Source organism: Myotis daubentonii, chromosome 1, assembly GCF_963259705.1.
Source record: "Myotis daubentonii chromosome 1, mMyoDau2.1, whole genome shotgun sequence".
Lineage (NCBI taxonomy): Eukaryota > Metazoa > Chordata > Mammalia > Chiroptera > Vespertilionidae > Myotis > Myotis daubentonii.
The window spans coordinates 74,723,773-74,738,324 of record NC_081840.1 but is presented as its reverse complement, the minus strand read 5'-3'; the positions used below and the strand labels follow the sequence as shown (position 1 = coordinate 74,738,324).

General features: G+C 43.0%; 1 protein-coding gene and 1 pseudogene across 1 annotated transcript; both read right to left on the bottom strand.

Annotated features, from left to right (window-relative positions):
- Nucleotides 1-1,103: 1,103 nt before the first annotated feature.
- On the bottom strand, nt 1,104-1,851 carry LOC132222114 (small ribosomal subunit protein eS1-like; annotated as a pseudogene).
- Nucleotides 1,852-4,198: 2,347 nt separating this feature from the next.
- Nucleotides 4,199-13,969, bottom strand: LOC132222056 (olfactory receptor 11G2-like). Its single transcript, XM_059676908.1, has 2 exons — nt 13,053-13,969; nt 4,199-4,425 (listed from the first exon to the last, which is right to left on the bottom strand). Exons 1-2 carry the CDS (start codon nt 13,967-13,969, stop codon nt 4,362-4,364), a joined length of 981 nt encoding a protein of 326 aa, XP_059532891.1. The 3' UTR covers nt 4,199-4,361.
- Nucleotides 13,970-14,552: the final 583 nt, after the last annotated feature.

Here is a 14,552-nt window from a genome sequence, read left to right as displayed (position 1 = left end):
CTTTATTTTTAAACCGTAGTCAAACATCTGCAACTTCCTGCTGGATATTTTTACATAAAGACCTACTTCAAATTAAAAAATGGAATCTTAAATTTGCTAATCTTTTAAATTAGCTCTAAAAAATGAATTTTTTTCTCTCTCTTTTTCTTTTCTGCTCAATCTCCCTAACCCAGCTCCCACTTCCCTAGTAATGGCCCCTCTGGTTTGCTGCTCACCTGACACCTCCAGACAGGTTCTGGGTTTTTAAAACCAGACACATATTAGATGTCACCAATTTCTTCAAGGCTTTTGGAGCAACCCTTCTTTTATATGTGCTTTTTCAAATGACATTTAAAGTTCACTTTAACAAATCCCCAAATACTGTATATCTTTCCAATCATCACTAAAAGTAACGTCCCTGGCCCTAGCTGGTTTGGTTCAGTGGAATAGAGTGTTGGCCTGTGGACTGAAGGGTCAGAGGTTTGATTCTGGTCAAGGGCACATGCCCGGAGGGTTGCTGGCTTGATCCCCAGAAGGGGGAGTGCAGAAGGAAGCCAATCAATGATTTTCTCTCATCATTGATGTTTCTATCTCTCTCTTCCTCTCCCTTCCTCTCTGAAATCAATAAAAATATATTCAAAAAATAAAGTAGAGCTTACTATGTTTAAAAAAATAAAAGTAATGTCCCTGCCCATCTTTATCACTGAGTCTACTGTGATTAAAGTTGGTTCCCATTTCCCCTTCAGACTCCTGGCAGCAGGGACTAAATTCTGATGGAACTGTTGGCAGTTTTCAGGCTTCATGAGAGTAAGAAAATCTGGGGTCTCATTTAACATTGGGTCTCCTCTCATACCCTCAACCCCAAGGATTCTATGTCTTTTTATATCTTTAAACTATCTTCCCCCTGTTTCAAGGGCACTCTACCCAGCTTTATATCATGCTTAGATGACAGTTTTTCATATCTGCTATGATCAATTACTGTGCAGCAGCTTTTACATGCATTATATAATACTAGTATATATATATGTAATTCTCATAAAATTCTTTCAAAGAAAGTCTTACCATTTTATTATCATTTTTTTCACAAATAGGATTTTTATTTGTCACCATTAAAAGTATGACTTTTAAACAGATTCTTGGACTACAGCTTCATATTCATCAGCTCATTCAACTTTAGCACCTGTCTCATTCTCAGTAGCTTTTCCAGAACTGCTGCCTTCACCGGGAAACTCCATGGGTTTTCCGAGTCAAACTTGGGCTTGTCCAGCATTTTGACTTGCCTAACAAGACATCATACAGTGGAGAAATAGGATGGTAGGGCTTTTCTATGTCTCTTCCAGTGCTCTCTGGAATCAGTTTATTGACCACTTCTTTCAAGTCATTTGCCTGCACCTCTTAGGTCATGATTTCCATCATCTTGTTCAGGATTTGGCGGACCTGCTGATGCTGAGCACAAGAGGTCTTCTGAATCTGATTGTTTCATTTTATTATTAAAACCAACACAGAATAGACAAAGCAAATAACCATTGGTAGTCTTGACATCAACATGAGCTTCAATCATGCCCTGCCATTTTTTGACCATGGAGCACATTTTGTCATGGGTAAGATCCATGACATGGAAATTAATTAGGCAGTTTTGCCTTGAAAATTCTCAGTGATAACTTGAATATTCTAAACGCAGCATCATCATTCTGCAGATCATCTAGGCTCACTCCAAAAACACCACCCCTGAGACCATCAGATGCAATATTTGTTCCTTGAGTTCTCGTGACTAGTATTCTTCCAACATTTCTTATATTAAACATTGCTGGTGCTTTCACATTATACCACTCTTCCTTTAAAAAATGGATCAAAAAGTTTCTTTTTGGTTCCCTTTTTAGTACTTTCATAAGGCACTTGTTCTTGTCCATCACCATAATGTTGCTCAGAAAGCCAAAAAGGCAAGTCTTACCATTTAAAAATAATTCAACAGAAGCCCACAAAGGATAAGAGTTTATATTTGGTGGTGATTCAACTTTGTTTATTTTATTTCTACAAATAGGGTGCCTAAAATGACAAAGTATAATCTGCCTATGGCTGCTACCTATTATTCTTTTCTGGCCATGGTTATACCTTTTAGTCACTCTGGTAAACTTCTATTAACATTACTATTTTGGCTTCTTTTATTCCTTAAATATCCTCTACACTAATAAAAGAGAAAGATGCAAATTAACCATCACTCCACCACTCCGCTATACCCACCAGCCAATCAGGAGCGAGTATGCAAATTAACCCAAATAAGATGGAGACAGCCATGGAGCTGGAGTGAGCAGGAGGCTTGGGTTGCCCTGGCAATGGAGGAAGCCAAGCTTCCCGCCTGCCCTGGCTGGCCCTCGCCTCTGCTAAAGGCTACAAAGTTTCAATTATAGAAGATAAATAAATCCCAAAAGAAAAAGAAGAGGCTGGGATCTTGGGTCGCTGGGGGGCATGGCCAGCCTGAAAATGGCCATCAGCCCCTCACCCAAGCTGGCAAGGCACCCCAGCGGGACACCCCCACCCTGAAGGGGCTGTGGGCAGCCTGAAAATGACCCTCAGCCCCTCACCCATGCTGGCCACACCCCCATGGGGTGAGGGTCCCCACTGGGGGGCTTGACAAGCCTGAAAACAGCCATGAGCCCCTCACCCAGGCTGGCCAGGCACCCCAGTGGGACCCCCCCCCACCCTGAAGGGGCTGTGGGCAGCCTGAAAATGGGCCTCAGCCCCTCACGCAGGCTGGCCAGGCACTCCAGCAGGACTCCCACCCTGATCCGGGACACCCTTCAGGGCAAACCAGCTGGCCCCCACCAGTGCACTAGGCCTCTATCCTATATAATAAAAGGGTAATATGCAAATTGACCCTAACAGCAGAACAACTGGGAATGACTGGTCACTATGACACACACTGATCCCCAGGGGGCAGATGCTCAATGCAGGAGCTGCCCCCTGGTGGTCAGTACGCTCCCACAGAGGGAGCTCTGCTCAGCCACAAGCCAGGCTGATGGCTGCCAGCACAGCCATGGTGGCGCGAGCCTCTCCCACCTCCTCAGCAGCACTAAGGATGTCCGACTGCAGCTTAGGCCTGCTCCCCGCTGGCAAGTGGACATCCCCTGAGGGCTTCCGGGCTGCCAGAGGGATGTCTGACTGCCAGCTTAGGCCCAATCCCCCAGGGAGTGAGCTTAAGCCAGCAGGTGAACATCCCCCGAGTAGTCCCAGACTGCGAGAGGGCACAGGCCGGGCTGAGGGACCCCCCGAAGTGCATAAATTTTTGTGCACTGGGCCTCTAGTATATAATAGTGGGGAATATGCTAATTGACCCTAAGGGTGGAACCACTGGGAACAACCGGTCGCTATGATGTGCACTGACCACTAGGGGCCAGATGCTTAACTCAGGAGCTGCCCTCTGGTGGTGAGTTTGCTCCTATAGAGTGAGCTCCGCTCAGCCACAAGCCAGGCTGAGGGCTGTGAGTGCAGCAGTGGTGGCGGGAACCTCTCCCGCCTCCTATGCAGCACTAAGGAGCGGGCCTAAGCTGGCAGGTGGACATCCCCCGAAGGGTCCCGGACTGCCAGAGGGTACAGGCTGGGCTGAGGGACATCCCCAAAGTGCATGAATTTTCGCACATCAGGCCTCTAGTGTGTATATATTTTAAATCCTCTCAAGGTTATGTTTTTATTGATTTTAGAGAGAGGAAGGGAAAGAGAGAAAGAATCATTGATGTGAGAGAGAAACATTGATCAGTTGCCTCCTGTGTGCACCCTGGCAGGGGATGGAACTCAAAACCTAGGTATGTGCCCCAACTGGAAATCAAATCTGCAACTTTTTGGTGTATGGGATGACACTCCAATTGACTGAGCCACTGGCCAGGGCCTTCCTTAAATATTTTTACTTTAAACACTATACTTGATAAAGTTGATCTGAAACTGATCTCTCTGTTTATCTCTGTAAAAGAGATTTCATTGGAAAATGAGTGCTCACTGTGAACAAAGATTTATTCAAAACAATTATTGTCCATGTTATATTGGAAATCAGCAAGCTGAACAGAGGATGCCTTAAGCAGTAAACCAAATTTGGAGTCTATATTTATGCCAGTGGTCTCAGAGGAGTTGTCTCCAGAGCCTGAGCAAAGTAACATGGAGGAAGCTTTCCCTTTATACCCCAACCTCCCCCCCACCCCCCGGTTTCTCTGTCTCCTAAATATGGGGCTCCTGGACCTTTAGCAGGCTTTTCAAAGAGCCCTATGTACTGGGATGGGAGAAGAGCGCTTAGTAGATATCTTGCAGGAAGCTTATAGCCTTGAGCACAGTATAATTTAGGTAACTAAAAGACACCTGGCATGGGAGTAACCAGGGACGAACCAGACCCTATGTCAGCAGAGCAGCTTGCAGGACCAGATAATTGAGCTTATCTTCCTTATCACTCGAGCAAGCATGCTTACAGAAGCCAGGAATAGCAGAGTTAATTAACAGAACAAAGGACCATCTATGTTTAGTGGAAAATTTTAAACAGCAGTTCTAACAAGATGGGGTGCCTATGGTTCACCCACAAGGGTGAAGTCCTACTGTGGCAAATGGCCCAGCAAAAACCCTGTGCAAAGGCAAAACCTTAAGTCCTTTTATTTTCTTTGCCATTTAAGTAGATATATGGTAGTCTTACACTGATGGCGAGGTGCATTTGAACTCTTGGGCATGGTTCATAGGAAGATGAGGGTCAGACCAGTTTCAGATGTTACCTTCTTCTGTTAGAACTTTACCTCTCATTAGGCTTTTCTCTCTTCTCTGAGCTTTAGTCATTTTAGTACAGTGGTATGAAGTGGCAGGAACCAGACAGAATGTGTTTTTTTTTTTTTTAAATTTATCTTTATTGTTGAAAGTATTACAGATGTCCTCTTCCCCTTGCCCTCCCCCCCTCCCTCCATTACCTCCTCAGGCCTTCCCCACACTATTGTCTGTGTCCATGGGTTATGCATATAAGTTCTTTGGTAAATCTCTTCCCGCCCACCCGGCCTCATTCCCTCTGAGAATCGTCAATCTGTTGCATCTTCCAGGTCTCTGGCTCTATTTTGTTTGTCAGTTTATTTTGTTCATTAGATTCCACTTATAAGTGAGATCATTTGATGTTTGTCTTTCTCTGACTGGCTTATTTCACTTAGCATAATACGCTCCAGGTCCTGCCATGTTGTCTCCAGAATGTTTTTAGTGCAGCTGGCAAAGGAAGCAGCCTACTCATTCTGTTCAATGTTCACCAGTCCCTGTAGAAAGTAACTAGAGGGTAAATACTTCTTAATAGCGTTAACTTTTTGCTGCCCTAACCTCCTGCTTCTTCTCATGCTAACTGAAGGATACTCTAATTTCCATTTTGGAAGTATCACTGATATATCTGGAAATCTTAGACCCATTGATGCTTTCCTATCACAGAGACTCAGTTTTAACCTCCAGTGAACTGCTTATGAAAAACTTCTATTGATTCTGTCATTTTGATGATGGCTGTTTAACCTCTTCATTACAATCTTTTAAAATATTTTGTTATTAATACTTATGTTGGTGTCCCATTAGTAGATAACCTTCCAAATCAGTTCTTTCCCTTTTTAATTTCAGAAGTACCTCAGAAACCTGTCCTCTCTCACATTCACCTGCCCAAGAATGAAAGCCATTCTGAAAAACAAAAACAAAAACAAAAACAAAAACAAAAACCTGAAACTTTCTAGATGTTTCAGATAAATTCCTCAAATGTAAGTTTGGACCCATATGTTTTTCTCTCTTCAATGTTGTTTTTCTCTCTTCAATGTTGTTTTTCTCTCTTCCTATTCTCTGATTTTCTTTCTGTGTGTTTTCTTCTTAGAATTGGTATCATAGCAACTGAGGCTCTGTGATATCACCAATGATCTCATTGCTTCTCTTTTACCACTCAGCCTGTCAGTGGGTACCTTAGCTCATACAGCTCAGTCTGCAGGTGCCCTGATGAAGCCAATTTGGATAGTATAGTACTATGCCAAGCTTCAGCCAAATAAGGCATTTCACTGCTAAAGAGAAAAATGCCCTTTGGGCCTGGAAGTCATTGCTAAAGAAAACCAAGGGAAGCCAGGTCCTGATTAGGTTTTTGGATTCCAACTCTGGGAAGAAATCAGCACTGGACCTGAAAGCCAGGCAGGAAGTCGTGCACTTGGGGTAAATCTGACCTTCCGAGGCTCTCTTTTTGTCACGAGGATGTTGTAGAAGGTATGGCAGCTAAGCCCATGAGCTGTGTTGGGTCAAGCTCTGCTTTGGGCATTATGTTTCAAGACACCCAGGTACCAGTCTCTATACAGTCTTCCCCAGGTCATAGGTGTAAACTCAGGAAGAGGTGTTGGTATAGCAGAGGTAGGTGAAGTGTCCTCTGAACATGCCTGGGCATTCACTCAGGTACCATTTCTAATGCGTTGCTGTTCTTAACTGAATTTATGTGACAATATCCAGCTCATTCTGAGAAGCTCTATTTGCATAGCCCTCAATTTCCCATGGTAAGATGTCCAATTTTTTTCAACCAATGGAAATCAGGTTATCCTTTGCAAACAATAAGTAGTTCTATGCAGTAAAAAGCATGGCCTTGTTCTAAGACTCAAGGGAAATGCATTACAAGTCTAATGCTGCTTATCACACCACATTCGTATCTATTTAGCCCGAGAGCAGGGTGACACGAGTAACAGCCTGAACCTATTGTAGAGGTTTCTTTTTGCACTGGGCCCACTCAAAATAAGCAGTCTCCCACATCAGTCACTTGATTAATAACGTCAGAGCCTTATTCAACAAATTTGGTTTTAGGTGCCTCGTAAATATCGTGAGTCCCACCAAGTTCTGTGTAGCAGGGGTTGTAAGATATAAAAACTTGTCTTTAATTTTAGAGGCAATGTGCCCTGGCTTGACTGGTTGAGCTTAGTTTGTCAATCTTAAATATAGGGTGTCCCCCCAAAATGTACACACACTTTGAATAATTATAAAGGCTACATTTGTTAAAATACAGTTCATTTTCAGAATTGAGCTATCAGCTGTTAAAGTGTGTATACATTTTTTGGGACACCCTGTATGTCAAGGAAATCAAAAGTTACCCAATTCCATGGCTCTTATAATTACCACTAGGGGCCCGGTGCACGAAATTCGTGCACTGGGTGTTGGGGGGCGGGTGTCCCTTAGCCCATCCTGCCCCCTCTCACATACTGGGAGCCCTCAGGCGTTGACCCCCATCACCCTCCAATCGCAGGATCGGCCCCTTGACCAGGCCTGAGGCCTCCGGCAGAGGTGTCAGGCCTGGGCAAGGGACCCCCAGCTCCCCGCGGTTGCAGGCTCCGCCCCTGCCTAGGCCTAACGCCTCTGGCCTAGGCGTCCGGCCCGGGCAGTGGGGACCCACAGCTGCAGCGGCCCCGCGATCGTGGGCTTCGCTTTAGGCCCAGGCAAGGGACCCCTAGCTCCTGGGACTGCCAGCTTCGACCGTGCCCAGCTCCCATCGCTGGCTCCACCCCTACTTCCTGCTATCACTGGCCAGGGCAGCAAAGGCACCTGATTCTCAGATCATGGCTGGGGGGGCAGGGCAAAGGTGGCCCTGGGGCCCTGGGGCCGCCTTTGCCCTGCCCCCCAGCTCTTAGCTCCCCCCTGGGTTTCCGATCACTGTCAGTGGCAGGGGGCTTCTTCCTGCTTTCCCTTTCGCCTCCCTGCATTGTGCCTACATATGCAAATTAACCGCCATCTTGTTGGCAGTTAACTGCCAATCTTAGTTGGCAGTTAATTTGCATATAGCCCTGATTAGCCAATGAAAAGGGTAGCGTCATATGCCAATTACCATTTTTCTCTTTTATTATGTAGATTGTCTCCACCCACTCAAGTGCTAGAGCCATTTTGTAGACAGTGCCTTCCCTTCCACCTGTGCCTCCTCCCAATTTATCAAGGGCCAAGTCTTAGCAAGTGTGGTGCTCTTCTATCCTAGGGGTTATCACCACTTGACTTACCCACTGCACTGGGGTCTTTGCTGCCATCTTTCCAGGATTTCATACTGAAAGTTCAGTTTCTAGGGTCACTTACCAGTGGTGCTCATATGGGCTCTCTTGAAAGAAGAACCTGAGACAGGACTCGGATGCCAACATGACCTTAGAAAGAAAGAAGGAGCAGGGAGAGTAAGAGGCGAGGAAAAAAAGTCACTGAAAAGGAGACTTGATTCCAGGATCTCTGAAATGCATAGGGAATGTCTCCCCAAAAGAAAAATGTTTGATGCATTTATCCATCTGTTCTGACCCATAAGACTTCAGGGCTGACCCTACACAACAGCTGGGGGGCTCTCATAGCCTCTGAGAATCTCTGAGGCAGAAATTTGAAAGATACATGGTACTTTTCATTTGGGACATTGTTAGTATGAGTCAGAATTCATACAGAACTGCTCAATACAGCTGTAGCTGAAAATAGAAGCTCACTAAAAGCATCGCTGCATTAACCTTCTGGTTTCATTATAATTTACTAATTGTGTGACATTAGGCAAATTGCTAAAACTCACTACAACGCTTAGCTTTCTAATTTATTAACATGCCATTGATAATAACCTGCTCCCAGAGGGTGTTGTATATAATAAATGCACGGGCTGTTCTCAAAACATATTCAGTGAAATAATAATTCCATGAGGTGATTTGGGGGAAAAGGAAGTTATCCTGTCAAACTTGGATAAAGGTCCATTCTAATATATATATTTTGGAGATTTATTCTGCTTATGATATCCTTGAAGGCTTCATGAACTTGGTGTACCCCATTACTTGCTTCATTTAAATATAGGACTTTTTAAACTTAAGCAGACTTATTTTTCCTTTCCTATTAACTCCACATGGATTATTCCTAGAAAAATATGTTTGAACACTTAGAGATAAGAGTTTACATAAGTGATTTATCTAAGTGACTGAGAGGTGATAAGTGTTCAAATAGTAATGCATATATTGAAATAAATGAAGTAAGCTGCAAGGCTGTCCTCTGTGTGGGGGTAAGAATTTATTATATGGTTTGAAAAGACTGTAACTTTTTTAAACTGTATTTTTATTGTTTATACTATTACAGATGGCCCCATTTCTCCCCCAGCCCCCTTTGCCCACCTCTCTCCTGCCTTCACCCACCTTCCTTCTGGTCATCAGCATACTGTTGTCTGGTTGAGGGGAGTGTGTGAGAGAAAGTCAAGAATCATCTATTGAGTGAGACAGGCGTTTGCTTGTATCCTTATAAGTAGTTCATCTATTAAAATGAATTAGACACATTTGAAGTACAAATTTTATTACCACTACATTCTTAATTTATAGTCCAGAATTCAGACAAAGTTATTAAGTTGGATTTCTTTTTTTAAATTGTTTTATTGCTTAAAGTATTACAAAGAGTATTATATATGTCTCCTTTTCCCCCCCGCCCTTAACAATTCCCCGGCCTCTCCTACCCCCCAGTGTCTTATGTCCATTGGTTATGCTTATATGCATGCATACAAGTCCTTCGGTTGAAAGTCCAGAATTCAGACAAAGTTATTAAGTTGGATTTCTTTCCCTTAAGTGTCAGCAACCTGAAATATGAGGTGAACATCTTTCTGGGTTATGGAAAGCCTGAGATATAGAGAGCCTAGTTAATTATTATCTCAAAGTTGGCTACAAATGCAGAAACCACACACTGTCAGAAATAATCACTTGACATTTTATTAATTATCACACATTTTCAGCTTTCTTCCAAGTCTGCTAAGAAGGATAGATGACTATGGGACGAATGAACCATAAGCTCCCAAAGGAGAATGATAATTAAAGTAATCAGGAAAAGAGCATCCATCTAACACTTATATTAAAGATATTTTGGATATGGAGTTTTGCTTATGTAAATAATTTTTCCAGGCACTTGCTTGTCCATTCAATTCACTTTACTTCTGTGAAGTAGAACAAACTTCTCTTTTGTCATGAAAGTCCCAGAAATCCAGCCCTTCCAAGTCCAGAAAACTTCAAATCCTTGATTCTTTCCTAAAGGAAGTTTAATTACAGTTGCTCTTCACTTTGTGGAATCTAATGACTCTCTGAAGGCTGTAAATGTAGCTCTGTATATTGCATATTATTTCCCTATTGCCTTTCATTACATCTTAGAGTTATCCTAAAATACCCCCACAGATGGCCAATGGTGAAAATAAAATTCATAATCAAACCAACAAGTATGATTATATATTTTAAAGAAGAGAAAATATTTAGAGACACTTTGGATAATGAAGTATGTCACACTGCAAAAATATTGAAACAAAATATGGTCCTAATACCTGTCAATTAACATTGGATTTTCAGCAAAGTGAGTTAAGTCCTGACTAACGCCTGACCCTTTACAGTTAGCATCTATCTCAATCCTATTGGATACAAACAATAGCCACTCAATTCCTAATTCTTATTTTGAGTGCTCTCTAAAATACTGAAGTCAGCCCTCTGTATTTGCAGGTTCAGCATCTGTGGATTAAACCAACATCAGATTGAAAATATTTGGGAAAAAATTATGTTGTTGCTGATGTGTACTGTGTAGTTAGGCCTATGATGTTTGCATCTGTATTGAAAGTGTACAGACATTTTTCTCCTATTATTTCCTAAACAATACAGTATAACAACTATTTAAATAGCATTTACATTGTATTAGAATTACAGTTATGCACTACTGAATGACAGGAAACATTCTGAGAAATAAGTAATCAGGCAATTTTGTTGTGCGGACATCATAGAGTGCACTTACCTGAAACTAGATGGTCTAGCCTACAGCATACCTAGGGTATACGGTACAGCCTATTGCTCCTAGGGTAAAAGCTTGTACAGCATGTTGCTGTACAAAACAACATGAGATTAAATCAAGCACAAGAGAAAATGGTTCAATCAAGAGATGTGGTAAACAGATGTATGAGACTGCTGCTGGCATAATACAACCTACTGTCTTACAGCTAACTTTCTTTAATAAGTAGAAAGGTTATATCCTCTAATGATAAAAACTATGATATAGTAAATACATAAACCAGTAGCATAGTAATTTAATATCTTTATCAGGTATATGTACTGTACATAATTATATGTGTTATATTTTTATACCAGAGGCCCGGTGCATGAAATTTATGCAGGGGGTGTGTGTCCCTCAGCCCAGCCTGAACTCTCTCCAATCTGGAACCCCTTGAGGGATGTCTGACTGCTGGCTCCCAACCGCTTGCCTGCCTGCTTGCCTGATCACCCCCTAACCACTCCCCTGCCAGCCTGGTTGCCCCTAACTGTCCTCCCCTGCCAGCCTGGTCACCCCTAACTGTCCTCCCCTGCTGGCCCGATTGCCCCTAACTGCCCTCCCCTGCAGGCCTGGTCCCTCTCAACTGCTGGCCATCTTGTGGCGGCCATTTTGTGTCCACATGGGGGTGGCCATCTTGTGTGTTGGAGTGATGTTCAATTTGCATATTACCTCTTTATTATATAGGATGACTGGTAGTGCAGTAGGGTTGTTTACACTAACATCACCAAAACATTATGTGAGTAATGCATTTTGCTATGACATTGTGTTAGCTACAGTGTCACTAGGTAATAGGTATTTTTCAGCTCATTATAGTCTTACTTGAGGCCCGGTGCACAAAATTAGGGCACTCAGGGGCGCGGGGGGTTCCTCAGCCTGGCCTCTGCCTTCTTGCAATCCAGGAGCCCTCAGGGGATGTTCAACTGATGGCTTATTTTCTTTTCTTAAATAAGACTAACCCACTCTGTAGTGGTGATATTTAAGATGACAATGGGTTAAGCCATCAGTCAGAAATCCTTAGTGCTGCCACGGATGTGGGAGAGGCTCCCACCACCACCACTGCTGTGCTCACCAGCTGTGAGTCCAGCTTCTGGCTGTGTGGTGCTCCCTTTGTGGAAGTGCACTGACCACCAGGGGGCAGCTCCTGCATTGAACAGGATTGGGCTGAAACAGGCTCTCTAACATCCCCTGAGGGGTCCCGGATTGCGATAGGGCACAGGTAAGGCTGAGGGACCCCACTGGTGCACGATCGAGGCCAGGGAGGGACAGGGAGGTTGGCCAGCCAGGGAGGGACCACAGGAGGGCTCCAGGGCATGTCCAGCCCATCTTGCTCAGTCCTGATCGGCTAGACCCCAGCAGCAAGCTAACCTACTGGTTGGAGCATTTGCCCCCTGGTGGTCTGTGCACGTCATAGTGACTGGTCAACTGATCAACTGTCTGCCTCCTGGTGGTCAGTGCACATCCTAGCAAGTGGTTAAGCAGCCTTAGCATATCATTAGAATATTACACTTTGATTGGTTGAACAGACAACCCGCCGACAGGACACTTAGCATATTAGGCTTTTATTATATAGGATGGGATCACCATTGTACATGCAGTCCATTACTGACTGAAATGTTGTTAAGTGGCACGTGACTGGATAGGTAATCTAGAGATGACTTAAAGTACATGAGATGATGTGCATGGATTATACAAAAATACTGCACCATTTTATATGAGGGACTTGAACATCCACGGATATGGGTATCTGCGGGGGTAGCGGTGGGGAAGGTGGGTCCTGGAACCAATTCCCCTTGGATACTGAGGGGTGACTGTACTTAATGTCCAGCTAGAGCTATTTGTTTCTTAAAATCCTTAGAGTGAAAACATGTATCATTCTTTGCAGATAACGTGATAAGGTCACATTTGCAAGGTTGGACTTATTTCACACAGAAATCCTGTTTAGTCACTAATTTTCAGTGGAGGAGAATTTGTTTACAAGTTTATGACCTATGCTAATCCTTATATGTTGCACCAATTTTGAAATACAAAGCTTATTTATACTTCCTTTAAAAAACTGTTATATATAAAGAGTTCAGTTTTCTTAAGACAATTTTATTTCTTAAATAAGGCTAACCCACTCTCTAGTGGTGATATTTAAGATGACAATGGGCTTTATTGTTCCCTAACCAAAACTATTGAATTCTCTAGAAAACAAACTTGCTTATATCTTATTAAGATAGATTGTGGCGAAACTTGCTTTACCCTTATTTCTGATTTATGTTTTATGACTATGTATTTCAGCCCCAAACACTTTCCTTAGGGCAGCCTTCATCTCCTTGTTCCTGAGGCTATAAATCAGAGGATTACAGAGGGGTGTTATCACAGAATAAAATAAGGTCACAATTTTCTGTACTTCCACTGGGTGTCTAGATCCAGGACTAACATACGTCACAATAACAGAGCCAAAAAACAGGATCACCACAGCCAGATGAGAAGCACAAGTGGAGAAAGCCTTGTGTTTGCTTGCTGCTGAGGGCATTCGCAGCACAGCTAGAATCACCAGAGCATAGGAGCAAAGGATAAAGAGAAATGTGCCAACCATGAAAATAGCATTGAAAGTAGAGTAAATGAACTGTGTCGTGGTGTCTTCTGAACAGGACAGCATCATCAGTGGCACAGGATCACATATAAAATGGTTGATGGTATTTGGGCCACAATAGGGCAACTGTGAAATGAGAATAACTGGGGTTAGGAAAAGAACAAATCCACCCGACCATCCAAAGATGATGAGGCCTGTGTATAGCTGTTTAGTCATGATGTGTGGGTAATGCAGAGGACGGCAGATGGCAAGGTACCTGTCAAAAGCCATGATGCAAAGGAAGAAGCCCTCATCACACCCTAAAGAAAAGAAGAAGTAGAACTGTGCAAAACAGCTCACAAAGGAGATGGACTTGCTTGCGGAGAGGAAGTTGGCCAGCATGTTAGGGATGGTTGTGGTGACATAACATATTTCCAGGAAAGAGAAATTCCCCAAGAGGATGTACATGGGGGTGTGAAGGCGCCAGTCCCACCGCACAGCACAGGCAATGGCTGTGTTCCCCATCAGGGTCAAGGTATAGGCTACTAAGAAGAGCCCAAAGTAGAGGAGCTGCATTTCTGGGCTCGAGGGAAAGCCCATGAGGATAAAGTGACTCACGGAGTTGGTTTCTCTGCCGGACACATTCATTAGTCTGGAAGACACAGAGATGACAATGGCTATTGCACTTTAATGGAGAGTGCTGGTTCTCCCTGAAAACACCAAATTTCTTTACAATTTCCTAAATAAACAATGAGGTTTCTGTTAAAGCAACAAAACTCTGATCACCACAATCTGTTTTCAAAGTATGATTTCATTTTGGTAAGATGCAAATAAGTAAAAACTTGTCTCGGGGCAATCATTAAACCGGGTGAGGACTACTTTGTAGTTTTGAGTATGTCACTTAACTTCTACTTGTCTATTTTCTCATCTGTTTACCATATAGATTATAGTACCTTCAAATCTCTGTATGTAAAATTTATCTCTAAAGCATTACACAAAAGTAATTTATTACAATCAGTATTATTGATAATAATAACAAATAAAATACTACTTACACTAAGACATTTCAAAAGGTTCTGTCTCACTGAGTTACAGTGAAAGGGCACAGGGAATACTCCATTTTGTGCTTGTTAGTGGTATTATAAAGTAATGACCCAAAGGGCCTCTCTGGGGCCAGCGTAGATGGTATATTATATATACGTTTGGAATACAAGACTTGCTTTCTCTCTAT